The sequence below is a fragment of the Delphinus delphis genome, chromosome 5 (genome assembly GCF_949987515.2).
Source record: "Delphinus delphis chromosome 5, mDelDel1.2, whole genome shotgun sequence".
NCBI lineage: Eukaryota > Metazoa > Chordata > Mammalia > Artiodactyla > Delphinidae > Delphinus > Delphinus delphis.
Window position 1 is genome coordinate 96,423,555 of NC_082687.1, and position 21,201 is coordinate 96,444,755.

The following is a 21,201-nucleotide window of genomic DNA, read 5'->3' on the forward strand; positions in this document are numbered from 1 at the left end:
ACATTAAAAGAAAATTAAAGAATCACCCACCCTATGTTTTCTTCTCTGAAACCCAGTTCATTCACATATCCATTCTCTCGTTAAAGCCACATGTGGAATGTCCACTTTATCCAGGCAAGGTCAGGCCAGGGAGGAAATGATGAGTAAGTCTTCAAAAAACCACAGTCCCAACGATGACAAGACAGTGAAGATGGACCACCTTAGGGGAATGCACAGGGGCTGAGGCAGCAAAGGAGCAAAGAACAGCCAAGGCTCTGGTGGTAGAGGTACCAGAGGACGCAGGAGGCTGTCGGGGAGGAAGAAATTTTCCTCTACCCTTCTAGGTGCTTCTGGCCTAAGAATTGAATTGACATGAGATGGATTAGCAGGAGAAATCAAAAAGGAGTTTAATAACGTATACATGGGAGAGACCCAGATAAACGGAGCAACTCACCAAAATGACTGAAGTCTTCACCTTAAATACTATCTTCAGCTAAAGATGAAAGAGGACATTGAGGGTAGTGGTTGGGGACTTCAAAGGGTAAAAATGCAATTCACATGAAGATAGTAAAGCAAATGTCTGGTAAATAAATGTTTGCTGGGTCATGCAGAGACAACGGGTCACAGAGTGGACCCATTGTCTTTTCTCTAAGCCCTGCTGAGTTTCCCCCTCCACACTGAGCCCATATCTTTGCAGGTATCTCTGGTGATAGCTCTATTCTAGGGAACTGGCCCTCTTTCTTAATTCTTTTAGGCAGTTAGGGGGAATTTCAAAGTTTCTTCCTGAGTCTTTTGGGCCTTGGTTATTTTCAGCTCAAGGTAATCCACATGCCAAAGAGATATTCTGGGGTGGAAAATTTTACTCCCTTACAAGGTGATGCTTAAGATGGGCCTCAAAATCTGACAAATGGATGGCAGAGCAGGAAGGGAAATCAGTGCAGAGAGACCATCGCATTCAAGACCCCAAGGAGTGGGAAAGCAGGACACATCTGGGTTATGGCAAGCTACTTGGTTTGACAGTGCCCAGCTGGGTACAGCCTCTCTAAGATGCTGACACCACTCACAGTTCACAGCAGTAGCCACACCAATGAACATTCTACATCATGCCAGCTCTTCTTGGATTTCGTTCCTCTACCGTCTTTCTTCCCATACCCTGTTTACTTAGCCCATTCTGAGCTTGACCTGGTTCCCAGCCCCATCCACTCCCTGTGTAGCCAGTGTCCTACCACACCGTGGTCCCCCGAGTGTCCTGGCTTGGAGGGAGGAATCCACTCTTCTACCAGGTACCTGAGTGTCTGCTCTATATGGAAGCTGGAAAGCATGACCAGTAGCTTCAGGGAGCAGGGCTAACTGGTGTCCACGTCCTGAGTAAGGGCAGGCTAGGCAGTCACAAAAGGTCCAACACATTAGGTCCGAGAATTGCTTTGGAGCAAATCTAGGATCAACAACAGAGAACAATCATTTATTCACAGGGATATTTATTGAGCATTTTTTTATGTGCCATGCACTGGGCCAGGGGCTGAAGATACAATGAGGAGAGTTAATCCCATCCCTGCTGTGGCTGCTACTGGTACCCTCACCATGGCTGACCAGTTGTTAAAGCTAGTGGCCTTCCTGATTAGGACATTTAGTGTCTGCTCTGATTGGTCAGGCCTGTGCCACAGTGATGGTTATTTTTTTTTTTTTTTTTTTTTTTAGTGATGGTTATTTTTAATGCTACCTCTGGTCCCTGGCCTTGTTGTAAGTGGGCAGGTACAGATGTTAATCAATATTCATATTAACAAACGTACAATTACAAACCGAAATAAGGAAAAGAACTTTGAATCTGACCTAGAGTGGGAATGGTGGTCAGGGAAAGCTTCATGGAGGAAGAGACCCTTGAGCTGAGATCTAAATGATGAGCAGGAGATAACTGGCAGAGATGTAGTGGGTGGAGCAGAAGGTTAGAGCATTCTGAGCACACAGGGAGAGCCAGATGGCTTTGTGGATAGAGTTTGGTTGAACCCTCTAAGGTGAAGGGGTGGAGTGCAAGATGGATGAGCTATGAAGAGTTCTGAGTTGGCTTGGGCATCAGTGCTTGTTATGGTCTAAATGTTTGTGGTCCTCCCAAAACTCATCCCCAAAATGTTGAAATCCTAATGGCTGAAGTGATGGTTTGGGGAGGTGCTTAAGCCTTGAAGGTGGAGCCCTCATGAACGAGATGAGTGCCTTTACAAAGAGGCTCCAGAGAGACCCCTAGTTCATTCTTCCATGTAAGGACACAGCAAGAATGCCCCTGCTTACGTATCAAGAGGAGGGTCCTCACCAGAACATGACCTTGCTGGTAACTTGATCTTGGACTTCTCAGCCTCCAGAACTGTGAGAAATACATTTCTACTGTTTTTAAGCTACCCAGTCTGTAGTATTTTATTATAGCAGCAGCCGAAGTGGACTAAGACAGTATCCTTTTTTGGGGGGGGGCAGCAGGGGAGTTGTTGAGATTCATACAAGAAGAGATGGTGGCTCAGACCTCAGCAGCAGAAGTGTAAAGTGATGGACACTCAGCACTTCTGTCCACCACTGCAAGTTAGAAAGAAAGTATACCACAAGGGCACCAGAAGCCACAGGAAATTGGCAAGCCCAGACACGCACACTGGCAACCACTGCCATTTCACATAGGGATGCTCCTCTTCATCAGTGAAAAACCTCATAAGCTCCCAAAATATGGAGACATGGCTGAGCAAGTCATCTCTAACCTTCACCTTGAGCTGGAGAGGGCTTCAGTTAGAGTCAGAAGCTTATCAGTTGCAAACAACAGAATCCACTCCAGCCAGTGTAAGCAGAAAGCACTCATAGAATCTCCAGGAGAGTCAGGGAATGAAACTTCCAGACTATGAAACCTGAAACCACACCCAAATTAACAACGTCCATCCACCCAGCAGAGATTCTGAGCCCAGTGACCGCTGGGCACGGTCGCCTCAGCCTGCACCAGTCAAGGCACCAATAACACCCCACTCTTCATGCCTTTCCCCTCTGATCAGGCCAAATCCTGGAGGCATCTCCATGTTCACCTCTCTTTCCCCTGAAGGGAAGTCTCCTGCATGAGCACCTGACCAGCGAAGTACAGGTCACATGTCTGCACCCTAGCTTCAAAGAAGACTGGGAAAGCATGCTGCTAGCTTCCTTCTTGGGGAAGCGGGACTTAGAAGATAAAAAATTCCCCAGGTATATGAAATACGCTGAAGAGGAGCCAACAGGGGTGTTTTCAGCTCCCATTAAGCGCTGAAAGCCTGTGATCAAGATTGGGCACAGTCAGGGCCTCCATCACCTATTTCTTATATATATAACAGGGCCACCTTCGACAGAATAAGGCTCCCTTTGCTTTGGAATGCTTTACTTCCACTCAGGACCAGCTACATAATTTACAGGTCCCAGTGAAAAACGAAAATGCTGTGCTCCTTGTTCAAAAATTAAAAATTTAAAGACAGAGACAGAAGAACAGTAAACCAAGCATGGGCCCCTCTGAGCATGGGTCCCTGTGTAACTGCACAGATCACAACCCTTGAAGCTGGCTCTACCTCCTTTTTCTTCCGGTTGGCCAGTAGGATTTATGTCGTTTGGACACTTGTCTAATCTACTGTTGCTAGACATGGTGGGAAGAGGCGCTAACTCAAGTGATATCCTCAATAATAAGATACATGGTAAGGTCTGGATCCGTCTGGAAACCTATTAGAGCTCATTGGGTAGGGGGAGAGGTATCATAAAATTCTGGAACCTACACAAAGAAGAAGAAATGATGAATTCCAAGGCTGAATTGAGAACAAAAGTTGCTTTGGCAAGCTTGTTCATCCTGCCTCTCTTTATAATGCTCTACTTCTTGTCATGGCACATGGGTTGTTATGGTGAGTGAACTGGGACAGCGTTGTGAAACATTACAGAGAAGGTTTTCTTTTTTCTTTCTTTCTTTCTTTCCTTTCTTTCTTTCCTTCTTTCTTCTAGAAACCTTGGTCAAATGTATTCTCTGAAGCTAAGGTAAGACATCCATAACCTGGTATTTCATGACAAAGGATACACGTGTTCAGCATTTATATAAAAAGAAAAAAAAAAATCCCAAGTTTCAACCATCCATACCAGGCTTCTCCAAAACCCATGGGCCTCAGCTACAAAAAAAAAAAATCTTGACACTGGTAATACCTCATGCTCATCTGCACACCTGGAAGGATTCTAGCTCTAAGTCTAATGCCCACCTACAATGCTCAGGCGGTCTGAATAGGGATCTGACAATGTCAGCTCTGGGAAGGTGAGGTAGAAGGCATGTCACCCTGACAAGTGTCCTTAAATGTGCTGAGGTGAGGAGGAGAGATGCAGGTGTAGAAAAGATGGGAGTTCAGTTTGGGACAAGAGAGACTGGTGTCAAAGTGCAAAAGAAAAGCAAAGACATAAATGGTAGGTGGAGTGTGGGGTTGGAGATCTAAGAAGACTGAGGAAATAGAAAGAGGAAGGGGGAAGTGAGTTCGGGGGGTTCTGGAGCAGAATCCAAGTGTTGTTAACATTCCTGGGGCCTTATTTAGTGCAGCAGATGGAGAAAAGCACCTCAATGATGGAGTCAGTCCACCTGGTTGTAACACTTCTCCTCCATTACTAACTGGGTGACCTTGCAGAAGTGATTTAACCTTGTCAAGCCTCAGTTTTCTCATCTGCAAAATAAGGATAGTAATGAGAATTCAAAGAATGATTAAAAATTGAAACAGTGACCGGTTCATGGTAAGAACTCAATAAATACTAGGCATGGTGATGATGATGGTGATAATGATGGTGGTGATGATGACTGTTAAGATGATGAAGATGATGAAGGTGACTGATGGTGATGGTCAAGGGACCTGCCCTCTCCCGAACCCTGGAATGAGCACCATGGTGTGGGGCGGCTGGGTGTGTAGACCCCACAAGAAAGGGGTAGTGATGGGAGATAAGAAGGAACCAAGAGAGAGATTGGAGGCACAGGGAGCTAGTTGGGAGACCTGTGCAATCATTCCCAGTGAGATTCCCTGCCCAGCGCAGTGTCTGAAGTGATCTCTAAAAACGCACGAGATTGAATTGTAAATGTGTGTTATATAAAACAATCAAGCTGTGAGGATTCCCAGCTTTACAGTGAACACTTGGGCAAGTGGTTACATAAAATGGAGTAGAGGCTCTGTCAGGAGGAAGAAAGAGCTCTGCAGTCAGGGCAGCAGGTTTGAGGAATGGCCCTGCCCGCAATGGGCAATTCTTTTTCTCTCCAGAGGTTTACAGGAAACGACAGAATGTGAGAGCTCTCACTCCCAGTTGCTGGCCGCTGGGGCACGAGAATCTGCGAGTTCTCACATCTAAAGCTCCCATGCTCACTTTAGGTGAAAAAGGGAGTAAGAACAGGAAGTGTCTGTGAGGAGTTTTGGTTTTCTTTTCCTCTTCTGGAAATGTTTTGTGTTGTGTCAAATTACCACACGTAGATGATGTATGTGTTTATTTCTCTTTTTCTGATTAGAAAAGTAATGCATGCTCATTAGAGAAAATTTGGAAAACACAAAAAGTCAAAAGTCAAGAATAGGGATCACTAATAAGAACATTCTCCAGAGATCACTGCTCCACTTTTGGGCTTATTTCTTTTCCTTTCATTCATTTACAATATGCGTATAATACAAACATACATCCACAATGTTACATTTGTATTATATTTTAGACAATTAGATCATATAAACAGTTTTATGTCCTATGTCTTACACCGATCGCTGGCATTTTTCTATGTCACGAAATGTTCTTTGAAAATTTTTAATTTACAAACAGTGAAATGACTTTATGGCATACAGTTCTGAGTGTTGGCAAATATAGAGTCCTGTCGCCACCACCATAGCCAGTGATCCAGAACAGTCTTGTCACTCCCCTCAAATTCCCTCAGGATGCTCCTTTTCAGTTAGCCCCTCCCCCTAGTCTTAACCCTGAAACCAAAAAGTTCTCCATTCCTATAGTTTCACCTTTTCCAGAATGTCCTGTAAACAGAATTATACGGTATGTAGCCTTCTGGTCTGGCTTCTTTCACTTGGCATGCTGCAACTGAGCCTCGCCCACACTGCTGCATTTATCCATAGTTAGTTATTTTTTATTGCTGAGTAGTATTCCACTGTATAGATATACCAAGGTTCGTTTATCCATTCACCAGATGAAGGACATTTGGGCTGGTAAACATAACTTTTCCTATTTGAATAATATTCCATCCTACAGATATACCAAACATATGCAAAGAGTTCCCTATTAGTAGAATGTTTAGTTCCCCCTCATTATAAATAAGCCTTAAATGGATGTCATTATACATAACTCTTTGCCTACCAAGCATGTATGAATACACTTATATAGTATACATATATTTGAAGCTATCAACAAACATGCAGTGTGCCCTGCTGGTTGTATAAGAAAATATAAATATATATACGTACAATTCTACCAAAATTTTCTTAAAATGTTTGCTTATATAACAAACAGTCTGAGCCTCAATATGTTGCATCATTATGAAAATAAGAAAATAATAACTAGCTTTAATTCTAATGCAGTAGTTCTTTTTCCCTGTGCTGTACAATAGGTTCTCACTAGTTTTCTATTTTATACATAGTAGTGTATATATGTCAATCAAATTGTTAATGCAGTAGTTTTAACCGGTGAAATAGAACTAGCTTAATTTCTGAAATCCTGACCGTGTATATCATTCAAAACCCATTTCAGGACATTGTTTTCCCAGCAGGAAGCTTCTTTAGACAATGGAGTCACCTGGCGTACACAGAACAAGAAGGATGACTGGGCAAGGGCAGGTTTCAGGACTGCAGGCTGCTTAGCGCAACATAGCTGAGTTTCTAGTTATTACATCTGAGCAACTGAAGCCAAAGCCACTAAGAGAGGAAAGACAAAGCTGGCACTTCGTTCTGCATAAAGGGACAGGGCTTCTCTTTGAGTAGAGGTTGCTGCCCTGCAAATTAAAAAGGAAATAGAAAACATGTCAGTATTGGTGGATGACACCTACTTTCAAAAACATATACGCACACTGCAGAAAATTTAAATAGTACATGGGACTTCCCTGGCAGCGCAGTGGTTAAGAATCTGCCTGCCAGTGCAGGGAACACCGGTTTGATCTCTGGTCCCGGAAGATCCCACATGCTGCGGAGCAACTAAGCCCGTGCACCACAACTACTGAGCCTGCACTCTAGAGCCCGCGAGCCACAACTACTGAGCCCGCGTGCCACAACTACTGAAGCCCGCACGCCTAGAGCCCATGCTCTGCAACAAGAGAAGCCACTGCAGTGAGAAGCCCGCGCACTGCAACAAAGAGTGACCCCGGCTCGCCACAGCTAGAGAAAAGCCCACGCGCAGCAATGAAGATCCAATGCAGCCAAAAATAAATAAATAAATAGATAAATAAAATAACTAGTACAGAAAGTTACAAAGTGAAAAGTAAAAGCTCCTTAGCTTCCCTATTCCCACTTTCCATAGAGAATCATCCTTGATAGTTTTGATTTGTCCTTCCAGGAATGCGATACACACTCCCCCCCCCCCACACACACATGTGCACACACACTCCCACGCACACACACACACACAGACTCACATATCCTTTTATCTAAGTACAGGTGGAATCTACAACTTGTTTTTTCACCCAACAGCACATCTTGCACATACTTCCATATCGGTACACGTGGAGTTTATTCATTCTTCCTCATGGGTGAATTCTGATTGTATGGATGTACCATAAAGTTCCCCAACTTCCCTACTGATGGACATTACATCATCACAGTTTAACTGGTGAGGAAAAACCAGCCATGACATAAAGACACTGAGAAAGGATCTGGCCAAAATAGGGACTCTGGTCATAGCAAATAGGGTCTGACCACCAGATTTTTAAAAACAGAAATTACTGAATTCTTTGAAAACAATTAAAAAACAAACTTTTAAAATTATGAAACAATCTGAGGTTTTTATTCCCTGGATCCTGACTAGTGGCTGGGGTCCTTGAAAGCTGCTTACTCCATATGAGTGCTATTCGCCCCTTTTTTGCTAAAGGAATCTCGAGCAGCCCACAAATTTGTACTAGGGCTCCTCCTGCTGGATATTTTCTATAATTGCACTTCTAATTCAGTTAATGTTCCAGACAGTTCATTCAAAATTGATTAGTGTTTTTGCTGTTAAATAATTAACCAATTAAGACAAAGACAAATTTACTTTTACTTTTTAAGAAAATAAAATAATACAGAACTAAACAGTAATAATGAGTCTCTCTTCGTCTTTTTCCAGTTCTCACTCCCTTCCCTAGCCATTGGGAGTTTATCTTAGATCTATTTCTATCATTTACATCTATTATCATGCACAAACAGAATATAATTTTGTTTTCTTTCACTTTAGATGCATGGGTCCACTTGTCACATTTTAGCTTAAGCTTTTCATGTCACTGTGAGGCTTTGCTTGAGGGTGGTGTTTATGAAGAGAAAAAGCACATTATTTGCAGTTACTTTGGTTTTAAAAATTAATTCTAACTATTAAATTTATAAATTCAAAAGCTTGACTTTCCCATACACTTTTCTAGTTAATTTATGAATAGTATTCTTCTAATTTAAAAGCCTAGTCAACTCTGATAATAACTTTTAAGGGGGCTTCACAATTATTCCAATTTCCTGAATATTTTAAACTCAAGTTATTTTAGGTTAAATTATTTTAAACTTACATTTTAACACATTACATTTTCTTTATAAAATATTTTAAATGACTTTAAGTGAGCAAAACTTTCTCGAATACTTAATTCTAGTAAATCTAATAAATGTATAAAATTTAATCTTAATTCTCTTAAACATTCCAGTACTGATTAAAAACTTAGTAAAATTCTCTTATAACTTTCAACTAAAAATCCTAAGTCTGAAATAAGTTTTTTTGTTTTTTTTAAATCAGTTATTTAATAGTTACACTTATATTGGAATCACAGGGCTATTCCAAGAGCTATTCTTAAATGATAAACTCTCTAAAATGTTGTAAATAAATTAAAATGATGTAAATAAATTAAATATCAAAAAATACAGATTGTTCCTAAACTTACCTGTACCTTAGGTACAGATTGTACCTAAACTTGCGATTTGGATCCTAAACTTTTGCAGGTTCAAAGTCTTTTACCCCATTATTCCTAAGCAAGTGAAATTTGCCATCCCACTTCTGTGGCCTAGGGCCAGGGCACAGTGGGGGAACACATTTTGGAGAAAGAATTCAGGGCAAGATGGGAAATCTGATGTTTTCCCTTGACCCTGACTGACACAGCGAACCCTATGTCAGTAACATGAGTACGTCTGTTGTCTCATATCCTCACCAATCCTGTAGATTATCCATCTACTGAATTTTTGGCCAATATTATAACCTATAAGCATATAAAGTTGTTTTCTACGTGTTTTTCACTTTAATTGTTTGTGAGAATTTTTCCATATTGCTGCATGATTATCGTGATTACGGTTGTTTCACCTTCACCTCCAGCTTTATGGAGATATAACTGACATAAACCACCTACGATTGTTTTTAATGGCTACATTCTATTCCATGTAGTAAGTATAACCCTTTGATGTAACCATTCTCATACCCTTGAATATTTAGCTCCAGCTCTCAATGTTTGCACTTCTGATACTGCATTATAGAGAATTGTTTGTGAACATCTGTGAGCATGTAGAATGAATCTGTATTTTGAATCATGTCTTTAGAATAGGGTACCTAAAGTCTGACTTAGGTCAAAGATTATGAATATTTTTATAATTCTTGGTACATATTATCAAGTTGTTCTCCCAAAGCATTTTAGCAACTTACAATGCCATCAAGCATTGAATAACATCTTTAAAATATTTTTCTGCTGGGCTTCCCTGGTGGCGCAGTGGTTGAGAGTCCGCCTGCCAATGCAGGGGACGCGGGTTCGTGCCCCGGTCCGGGAAGATCCCACGTGTCGCGGAGCGGCTGGGCTCGTGAGCCATGGCCGCTGAGCCTGCGTGTCCAGAGCCTGGGCTCCGCAACAGAAGAGGCCACAACAGTGAGAGGCCCGCGTACCGCAAAAAATATATATATATATATTTTTCTGCTATTTTTTGTCACGGTATGCTAAAGAAATTGAGGTGGAAATTGCCCCTTATTGAATGTGTAGTTCATTATTATTAGATCAATAAAATAATGTTTCATATTTGCCACTGATGGTTCCTCTTCTGTAAATTATCTACCAGTATTCTTTGCTAAATCATTTTTAAAGGAGATTAGTAAAATTCCTTCCAAAGTAATGAAAGTGGAGAAAACCTCAGCAAAGCGTGAAAGAGGGTTTTATTCTTGACGTTCAATGGACTTGGGAAAGAACTGTCATAAATAAATCTGTTCAACAGTTACTGAAAGAATGCCCAAAGAAAGAAAGAACAGGTCAGGAACTATAAACCTCTTACTTCTCTGCTGTGGTGTGAACCCCAGAAACATCTGGAGGCAGTGTGGTTCAGTGGGAAGAGCAAGGACTTTACACACCGACAGACCTGGGTGCCACTTCTGCCTCTAGCCAGTCCTGAGTGACTTTAAGGGGTCACTTAACCTCTCTGAACCTCAGCATCACTAATGGTGATCAAACTGCCCACCTTCCAAGAATGTGGTTGGATGTAATGAGATGATGACTCCGAAGACCAGGTTGACAGGCTGACATGGGCAAAGTGCTCAGAAAGACCTGAAGACTGGTGAGGAGAGCTGCCCTCATTCACCGTACAGAGTCTGCAGCAGGGGAGGGAAAAGCAGGCACCAGTGCCAGGGTGGCCCCACTTGCCTATTTTGGGAATGGCAGTGTAGGGTGCAACAGGTTTTACAGGAAGGAACTTTACACCATCTGTATCTGCATAAAGTTTAAAGTGTGTTTAAGGAGACAGAGTAAAACCAGAAAGACCTAAGTTACACAGTAACAATAAGGACATTTACCTCTCCAGACCTTATGAGGCACTCTGCTCACTGGAGAGTCTCTTCTATTAAATCCCCCCAACAACTTTATTCCCCTTTTTTCCACCTACATGAGCCACAGCTGGATTCTGTTTCTTACAATCAAAATCTGTTACTTCTACACATGCTGCCCCTGTTCACTTCTTATAGGACAAACTCTCACAGGACCCGTGTCATTCCCTTCAGTTGCCCAGCCCCTTTCAACATCCTTTGTCTCAAATCTATGCCTCCCCAGGGTAGAAAAATCAATCATTTGTTTACTCATTCATTCGTTCCTCAGTGCCTACCAGGCTGCAGGCTCCCTCCTAGGTTCTTGAATCACATTCATCAGCGAACAGAACAAGGAAAAGCCCCTGTCCTCCTGGAGTTGATGTTCTAACAGATGGGAAACAGGTAATAAAAAACAAACTTAACAAGCAAATAAGTCAGAAGATGATAAACAAACACTACAGAAAAGAAAAGTAGAGCAACATGAGGGGGTTTGCAGAGCCAGAGCTGACGGTGCAGGCTGCAGCTTTAAACACAGAGGTCAAGGTTGCCTCAGGGAGCTGAGATGTGAGCAAACACAGTGAGTGAGTGAGTTGGCCACATGGGGAAGGACTTCTGGGCAGAGAAAACAGCGACCAAGACCCTGTAGTGCGAATGTGCTGTCAAGTCCCAGGAGGTGACTGTGGCTGAGGCCCAGTGAGGGAAGGAGAGGAAGAAAAAATTTGGAGACAAGTGGGGCTGGGGTTCCTGGGAAGGCTGTTTGGCATTAACTCTGAGTGATGTGGGACTGACTGCAGGGCTGTGAGCAGATGAGTGACATGACCGAATTTTTAAAGGACTATTCCTTATACTATGTGCATGTTTGAAATTTCCCTAATGAACAATAAAAATAAAAGGCTAACTTCTTAGTAGCTGGGTTTCAAAGAGGCCCAGTGGCTCAGACCAGGCTGGTCACAGTAGATGATGGGATTTTCCATTAAATTTGTAAGTTGAATCAACAGGATTTTTTGCTGAAGGGTGAAAGAAGCGAAGGCATCAAGAATGGCGCTAAGATTTTAGGAACAGGCATTTGGAGATTTTTGGAAAGGTGGGTTGTTACCATCAATTGAGACAGGGATGTATGGGTAGACCACCTGAGGGGTGTATTAGTTTCCCGTTGCTGCTGTAATAAACTCAGTGGCTCAAAACACCACAGTTTTATTTATTCTCTTACAGTTCTGGAGGTCAAGAGCCTGAAACCAGTTTCCAGGGTTAGTCGAGGTGTCAGTGGGGCTGCTTCCTTTTGGAAAATCTCCTGAGGGAAGACTCTGTGTCCTTGACCTTTATCTACCTTTAAAGTATATCATTCTAATCTCTGCTTCCATCACCACACTGCCTTCCCCTCCTCTTGAACCAAATGTCCCTCTGCCTTGTTCTTATGAGGACACTTACATTACATGCAGAGCCCACCAGGATAGTCCAGAATAATCTCCCCACCTCAAGATCGTTAACTTCATCGTATCTGCAAAGCCCCTTGTAATATAAAGTAAAATCCACTCATTCCAGGAATTAGGACCTGCCTATCTTTGGATGCCATGACTCAGCCTACCACCCTGGGTAAATTCAGTCCGGTTTGGGATGTGTTGCATCTGAAATATCTATTAGACATCAGAGTAAACTGCTGAATATACAAGTGTGGCGCTCAGTACAGGGCCTGGACTATAGAAATACTCATTTTGGAGTCACCAGCATACAGATGAGATTTAAAGCCGTGAGACTGGGTTTAAAGCAGAGATTCAATTTCCCAACCTCCCTGGAGTTACAGCACAAACACATGCCCAAAACTCTGCCAACCAGATGTACCCACATCTGGGTATAGCTGTGGGCAGAGTAGATTAAAACAGCGGATGCCACCGAGGGTTCATTGTCGCCGGGGGTGCCCTGGCACCAGCTCTCCGAGGCAGCCGTGGCAGACATTCTAGAAGGAGCATCCAGGCACGAGCATCAGAGGAACTCCCTGCGGTGTCTGTGCCCAACAGGCTGCAGGGGGATCTCCCCTAGGGCAGTTCTGGGTGGGACTTTGGCATAGCCTCCAGCCCTGCTTCTCTGGCTCTCCCAGAAGACTCTGAGTGACCCAATATCCTTCAACACATCCCATTTCTGCTGAGCTACCTGGATCTGGTGTGCGATGCTTTGCGATTATGAGTTTCCACCAATGTGCTCCTTACTTGAACTTTAGGAACCCGAAGCCTGCGCCTGGGTCCAGGCTCCGGGGAGTCTTTCTAGTATCCTGTCTAGAAGGGAGGTTGGGCGCCGTCTTCACAACAAACCCATGTGGCAGTTCCCATTATTTCAGTTTTGTAGATGAGAAAAATGTCAAATTCAGGTCATCTGACTCCAACTGCATTGCTCTCACCATGGCCAGAAGGGTCAGTGTCCACAGGACTGTGGGCAGGAAAGCACAGGGTGTCTTCAGGGAAGTGGATCCAAGCCTGCAGTGAAAGTTTCCAGTGGGGAGCAGTGGGTGGTGTGTTTAGAAGGAGGTTTTTATAACCAGGAAGGCCAGGCCAGAAGTTCAGACTCGGTAGCAGGGAACGTTGAAGGTTTCTGAGCAGAAGGGACAGGAGAGTGGATTTCATTCTCAGGTGAGGAAAGTGAAGACCCAGGTACACAGACTGTTCTTTACTTCCTGTGAGAGGACTCAAAAACATGCATGCCTAATTCACAGACAGTGAACAGCAGAGAGTGGGAGAGGACTCAACCTCACCAGCCACCCTGGGACACATGCTGGTGTTGGTGGATCTCTTATCCCAATTTCTAGTCAAAAGAGCCTAACAGTCGCCAGGGTGAATTCTGGAAGTCTCATAGACTCCCTTCAGACCCACTCACTGGCTGGGTAGTCTTTTCTTGGGCAAATCCGTCATTATCTTCCCTAAGCCAGAGTTTCTACACCCCTGAAATGAGGGTAACAGAACCTATCCGTATCGGTTCAGATATAGGTTTGGTTGCTGTTGAAAGGACCCCAAATCCCAGGGGCTTAGACAAGACACATGTTTGTCTCTCTCTCTGTAACTGTGCAGGCTGATACTGTGTTTCCATGGTAGGGGGCACCCAGCCTCCGTCTATGGCTTGCTCTGCCATGCCCAGCGAAGGTGGCTCGTCACCACACCTTTTGGGTCCATACACCAGCCAACAAAGGGGGAGGGAATGAATGTTCTTTCCTTTCAAGTCACCCACATCACTCGGCCCCAGAGGAAAGAGAGGCTGGGAAGTACAATTGTTATTCTTGGCCACTATGAGGCCAACTAACATTCAAGGGTTCTATTACTAAATGAAGATGGGAAGAAGAGCTATATGGGGATGATGAGCAGTCTCTCTGCCTGTCTGTCTGTCTGTCTTTCTCTCCCCGCTCTGTGTCTATCTAATGGACTAGTTAGAAGGATGAACAGAATGTTCTATGCAATGCACACAGCACAGCCCCTGGCATACAGTTGATGTCCAGCCCAGATTAGTTCTCTTCTCCTTCTAGATGGAGAAATGGACCCTACAGACATTTATGAAGCACCTACTCTGTGCAATTGTGATGAGACACGCAAAGAGGAAGTTCATGCAATCTCTACGTCGAGTGTTGGCGACAGATGGTGAGGAATGAATTACAACATGACTGGAGAGAGGCAAGTGCTGCAGTTGGGTTGTGCACAAAGTCCATGGAGCACAGAGAAGGGAGTTCTTACATCCACCTACAGAATTAGGAAAGCCTTACAGACAAAGGGACATTTGGAGTTGGGTCCTTAAAGGTACACACAATTTTAGCAGATAGGAAAGGAAGGGAAGAGAACTCAGGTGTTGGCATAAGAAATCTTCCTGCCAACACAAATCAAAACAACAATACAGGGCTTCCCTGGTGGCGCAGTGGTTGAGAGTCCACCTGCTGATGCAGCGGACGCGGGTTCGTGACCCAGCCCAGGAAGATTCCACATGCCGCAGAGCGGCTAGGCCCGTGAGCCATGGCCGCTGGGCCTGCGAGTCCGGAGCCTGTGCTCCGCAACGGGAGAGGCCACAACAGTGAGAGGCCCGCGTACCGCAAAAAAAAAAAAAAAAAAAAAAAACCAAAAGAACAACAATAAAGCATCATGTTTTATCCAGAAGACTGACTAAAATTAGGTATAGATACAGGTACAAGTACAGATAATACCCAGGGTTAGTGAAGAAGGGGAGAAAGGGGCACCTGCCACGTACTGTTGGTGGGAGCGCACACTGGGGCAGCTTTGTTGAAACATATCAAAATTCAAACTAAAAATACATTCTTTGACCCAGCAACTCCCTTTCTGGTAATCTTTCCTATGCAGACACTTGAAAAAGAGCTCAAGGCATGCAATCAAGGATCATATTTCAGCATTGTTTATAATAATAAACAACTACAACCACAACCTACAATGAAGCCAGCCTATGACTGAAAAATGGTTACATAAATGGCGAGTGGCCATCCTACAGAATACTCCACAGCCACTAAAAGACGGAGTCAGAAAGTACGCACAGACAGAAAAGGATGACGTCCTTATATCGTTAAGTGAAAAGGGACCACAGCAGAACAGTCTGTCCAGCATGACTGCTCTTTGTACAAAAACAGAGGCAAGTAAATAAATGAAAATAAGACCAAACCAAAAACAAATAGATGAACAAACTTACATCTCTGCCTGGTAACATATGTGTATGTGTGTGTACTGGGATATATGGGAGAGATGGACCAAAATGTTGAAAGAAATTACTCTGAGGAAATGGAAGTAGAGGGAAAAGGCTTCATCTTATTCACTGTTGATGATAGCTAAATACTGGAAACAATCTAAATGTCCACCTATGGGCAATGGGTTAAATAAATCATGACGTGCGCACACAACAGAACACCACAGATAGGAAAACAACACCAAGACACTATTATGCGAAAAAAGCACATTGCAGAATCCTATGTATACTATCATTTATACTAATAGTATAGGGCTTCCCTGGTGGCACAGTGGTTAAGAATCCGCCTGCCAATGCAGGGGACACGAGTTCGATCCCTGGCCCGGGAAGATCCCACATGCTGCGGAGCAACTAAGCCCATGCGCCACAACTACTGAGCCTGCGCTCTAGAGCCCGTACTCTAGAGCCCGTGCTCTGCAACAAGAGAAGCCACGACAATGAGAAGCCCGTGCACCACAACAAGGAGTAGCCCCCGCTTGCCTTAACGAGAAAAAGCCCATGCACAGCAATGAAGACCCAACACAGCCAAAAATAAAAGCAAATAAATTAATTAATTTTTAAAAATAGATACATTAGGATTGAGAAATGTAAACCTTACCACTTAAATGGAGTCAGGAGGTCAGAAGGGGGAGCTCTCATGCAGTGCCACTCATCAACTATAGGAAGAATTGTTGATTACAGACCCCAACAGAATCATCCACAGGAACAATCATCAGTCATCAACAGGCCACAGCAGGAGAGATGTACACTGCATCTTCCGTAAGAAATCGACCACCCCAGCAACTCAGCCAATGAGAAACTGTCATCACCTTGAATTCTCACTTTTCTCTGACGGACTTTCATTCAAAACACCCTCTCCCTACTTCCTCCTTTTTCTCTATAAAATAAAGTTCCTCTCCTTCATTTATTGGACTTGTCTATGGCTTTTGCTCTAGCCTGCTTGTCCCGAACTGCAGTTCCTCTGCTATTCCCAAATAAACCCATTTTGCTGGTAAAATAACTGTCATCTCTAAGGGCAACAGAAATAAGTTTTAATAGGTCCTCCTGCCACCCCATTCCCAGCCTTTGTGCTGAAGCTGAGGCATCAGGGCAGACTCTGCTCTGTGGTACATGGCAGGGGTTCATTCAGCTCAGCTGCACAGATGTTCAGCAAACCTGCACCAACCCAGCAGCTCAGATATGAAGAGAAGTGCAGTGTAGAAGTACCAGTCTTACTCTGCAGCCAGACGTTTTAGGGGGTGGGTGTAAAATGATATTGCAATCCACCAGCATTCTGTAAATAGTACGGACTGATTATTTCGGGGAGGCACGGAAGTTGGGTTAAGACATTCACTTACGAATTTAAGGCACAGTCAGGATGACTGCTGTGTTGCACACACTGTAAGAGCTTCACTGGTCTATAAAATGAAAAGAAGTAATATTTAAGGGATTATTTTAACGACTTTCATTCATCAAACATTTATGGGGGGCCTGCAAGGTACTGGAGATACAAAGTCTTTGACCTCGAAGAGCATAGTTTCTTTTTAAAAATATTAGCCAGCATTTATTGAGCACTTACTATGTACCAAGAAATCTGATTACATATTTTACATAGATTATGTCATTTAATCCTCACAACAGCCAAACAAAGCAGGTACTATTATCATCTCCAATCTGCAGTTGAGAAAGCTGCCCAGAGGAACTTGCCCAAGTTCTCACAGTAGCAAGCTGTGGAGCTGAACTTGAACCTCCACTCCAGAGCCCGAGCATGGAACCACTTCTGTTAAGGATGTATGATTTTGCTTGGAAAAACCTCTTGATAAGAATTTTGGGCAGGTTGGACTCGAAGCACACAGGTGATGGCTGGTGCCCAGGCTTCAGTGAAGAAAGTTAAATTGCTTGTACAGTAGAGGTAGAAGATGTGGGGTCCAGGCAGCCAGGAGGGAAGGGAAAGCAGCAGTGAAGACAGGATCCAGGTAACAGTGGGAGGAAGGCCAAGGAAGGATCTCTGGGTAGGGGGACCAGAGGGGACTCTGGAAGAACAGGAAACAGGTTCGGTCTATGGCACGCTATGTGACCCCTCCGTAGGACTCCCTACTTCTCAGTCTACACTATTCAGATTTTGTGTGTGTGTGTGTGTGTGTTACCGGGCCTCTCACTGTTGTGGCCTCTCCCACTGCGGAGCACAGGCTGCGGACGCGCAGGCTCAGCAGCTATGGCTCACGGGCGCAGCCGCTCCGCGGCATGTGGGATCTTCCTGGACCGGGGCACGAACCCGTGTCCCCTGCATTGGCAGGTGGACTCTCAACCACTGCGCCACCAGGGAAGCCCTATTCAGATATTTTTTACAAGAGTAGTTTGTTATTGCTGTGTTATGTCCCCCCAAAAAGATGCATTGAGTTTCACGAGTCTGGATCAATACAGCACTAAGCAGAAAACAATCAAGAGACAAGAGAGGCTCTGAAGAAAGACATCGCCAAAATTTGCAGGAATTCTGGGGAGAACTTTCAACTGCCACAGGACAGAGGTCAATGTCACCTGAATTTTGAGAGGCATCTAGTTTGAGTCTGATTTTTTAACCTTGTTCGCTCTCCCATGTTAAGCCTGTTGTTATCGCCTCTGGGCTCCCAGGAGCAATAAAAACCCTACCTTAACACAGAAAGAGCCCACGAGCAGTACAAAAATGGGAGTTGGGAGGCTGAGCCAGGCAAGGGAGGAGCCCTGAAACCAGCTTTGGTAGGGTAAACTCGAGCCAGTAAAAGCAGGCTGAGACCCTGAGGCTCACAGCCGTGAGTCAGGAATGAGACCCTGGCTGGGCTCCCACACTTGACCTGATGACTTATAAAAAGACAGCCTCCTTGGGGGAGGTCCTGGACCAAAGCAAAGGGGTCATAACTGTGGAATTTTTAGCCATATTTTTCTCTATCATTGAGCTGTTTTAGAATAAGAATTACCTTTTATTTAATTTACTAAAATCTGATGCCTTGATTAAGAATTAGAGTTCTATAGTAGAAAGAAAAGAGGAATCTTCAGGGCCACACAATGCTGGATTCAAAATTCAGCTCTGTCACTGAGTGGAGACCTTTGGGAACTTGCTCAACCTCTCTTAACACTTAATTTACCCATCCATGAAAAGCGGATATTTATATAAACCTTAAAAATAGACAAAACTAGGGCTTCCCTGGTGGCACAGTGGTTAAGAATCCACCTGCCAATGCAGGGGACATGGGTTCAAGCCCTGGTCTGGGAGGATCCCACATGCTGCGGAGCAACTAAGCCCGTGAGCCACAACTACTGAGCCTGCACTCTAGAGCCCGCGAGCCACAACTACTGAGCCCGCGTGCCACAACTACTGAAGCCCGCACGCCTATGGCCCGTGCTCCACAACAAGAGAAGCCACCGCGGTGAGAAGCCTGCCCACCACAACAAAGAATAGCTCTCGCTTGCCTCAACTAGAGGAAGCCCGCGCATAGCAACGAAGACTCAACACAGCCAAAAGTAAATAAAAATAAAATATTGAAAAAACAGACAAAACTAACCTATGCTCTTACAAGTCTAGAGAGTGGTTACTATTGTAGGCAGGTGGGGATCCTGAAAGGGAAGCCAAAGGGAGACTAGGGGTGCTGGTTGTGCCCTGTTTCTTGATCTACATGCTGGGTACATGTGTATGTTGAACTGGTGAAAATTCACCCACCTGTATACTTACGGTTTCTGCATTTTTTCTGTACACAGATTATATTTCCAAAAAAGAGTACGTGCTTCACTTTGTTTTCAAAAGAGGGTGATAACAACACCTAACTTGAGAGATTCCTGAGAGCATTAGCAATAATAGATGAGTAAAATGGTACAGCCTTAAGCTGTGGAAGAACAGCTTTGAGGGGCTTGTTCTCCTGGGGAGTCCAGAGTAGGGGGAGACCCATACTTCCAGGGGCTTTGCTCAGGTGGGACAGTTACCAGGTCCATGGAACTTTTGAGACAGCAGAGGGCAACAGGGCCGCCTGGACGGTCACGGACACTGGCAAAGACTGCAGATGTAATGTGCACCCTGCCATACCCACAAACGTTCGGGAAAGCCACTAAGTCCTTGCGGTGTTGGACTCTAGCCCCTAAGGAGACAAACAGGCCTGCAGACTCAGGTGCCGACACAGAGAGAAGAAGGAAGCAGCAAGGTGAGTAATTCCCAGTCCAGGGGAGGGCTTTCAACCGTTGCAGGGTTTGAGCCAAATTTACCTACATTTCCAAGTATCAGGAATGCCCTGAAACGATCTCTGATTATACGTATATAAAGCGCCTGGCCCATAACGTGCTCAATAAATGGTAGCTATGATGCTTTTCCTGTTGGTCCACAGTCACCATGCATCTCTCTGTAAGTATCTCAAACTCCACCTTAGCACATGTCATGCGCAGTGTGGCATCCAGAGATGCAGGGACCATAGTCCCTGTTCTCAGATGACGCACATGCAGTAAGCGAGTGAAGAGAAAACTAGACATACACAAATGACAAAGGGCTGCTGTCTGTCCTTTAGCGTCATTAAAAAGGACTCTGGACAGAAGTGGGCGGGGGCCAGGTGGAACCCTGGCCAGAAGGCCCTCCCAGTCCCCACACCCAGTGACAACCCAGAAGGCACAGTTCCATGGCCTTTGGAGCTGATCTCTGAAAAACCTTTTCGGCAACCCTCTGCTCCTCCTTTGAATATATACACTGACTATAATATGCCACCTACTTGTAGTCATTGATACAGCTATACTGGAAACCCATTTTCTCCAGTCTCTCTTCCAGGATTTTCACACTGCCTTCTCCACAGGATTCCCTGAAACACAAAAACATAAAAACTATCAAAATAGAAGGAGAAGAGGATGGGGGGAGCTGTTTCTGTGTTAATCAAAAAATATTTTGACCGTGTGCTCCCTAGATGTTCTTCTCTCTGGAGAAATACGTGGCAAATTCTCTGGACCCAAAAAGGCTGCCGGCAGTCAAGCCGCGGGTGCCCAGGACGGGGTGCTCTGAGCCTTCAAACCTGCCCGACGTTTTGCGAGTCACACGCCTTCGGAGGGCTTCTGCCGGCGCATGCGCGGTGCTCCACAGGGCTCATCGTAGCCCCACCCGTCAACGCAGCACTGTGCTTGTGCGCCGAGCCTGACCAAAGGCGAGTGCCAGCCTGTTCAACCCAGAGTGTATTAAGTTAAGCTTCAAATGGAAACAAAAACATACGTGTCAAAAAATACTTGAAAACTCAACTCAACAAAAGGGAAAAAAACCCAAATCTCACATCACTAGAGATAACTGCTGCTAACACTTTGGTGTACATCATTCTAGACTTTTACAGTATATTTATTCCCACAAGACTTTTAAAATATTTCAATGTGATTCTGTTGCCCAGCGCATTTTGTAATATGCATTTGCCCATGTCTGTGTCTATACATATATACCTCTCTGCCATTATTCTTAATTCCTGCCTGGTCTACCTTACATAATCAGAACACAGTTCATAAAAGCAGTCGCCTCTTGTTAAAGATCAAGGTTCATTCCTATATTGCAATGTCATTGACACTACA

At 44.3% G+C, this 21,201-nt stretch overlaps 1 protein-coding gene across 3 annotated transcripts in view; it reads right to left on the reverse strand.

Annotated features, from left to right (window-relative positions):
* Positions 1–1,140: 1,140 nt before the first annotated feature.
* The window catches only part of BST1 (bone marrow stromal cell antigen 1), a 34,145-nt gene continuing 14,084 nt past the window's right edge, over positions 1,141–21,201 (reverse strand). Inside the window, exons 7-9 of one of the 3 annotated variants that reach the window (XM_060011790.1) lie at positions 20,370–20,456; positions 17,004–17,063; positions 1,141–1,414 (exon numbers count right to left, since the gene is read on the reverse strand). In XM_060011790.1, the coding sequence (XP_059867773.1) occupies positions 1,141–1,414; positions 17,004–17,063; positions 20,370–20,456 (421 nt within the window). Of the gene's footprint in view, positions 1,415–5,456; positions 6,950–12,742; positions 13,531–17,003; positions 17,064–20,369; positions 20,457–21,201 lie in introns of those variants that run through there. The other 2 variants (XM_060011789.1, XM_060011788.1) reach the window with 2 other exon arrangements.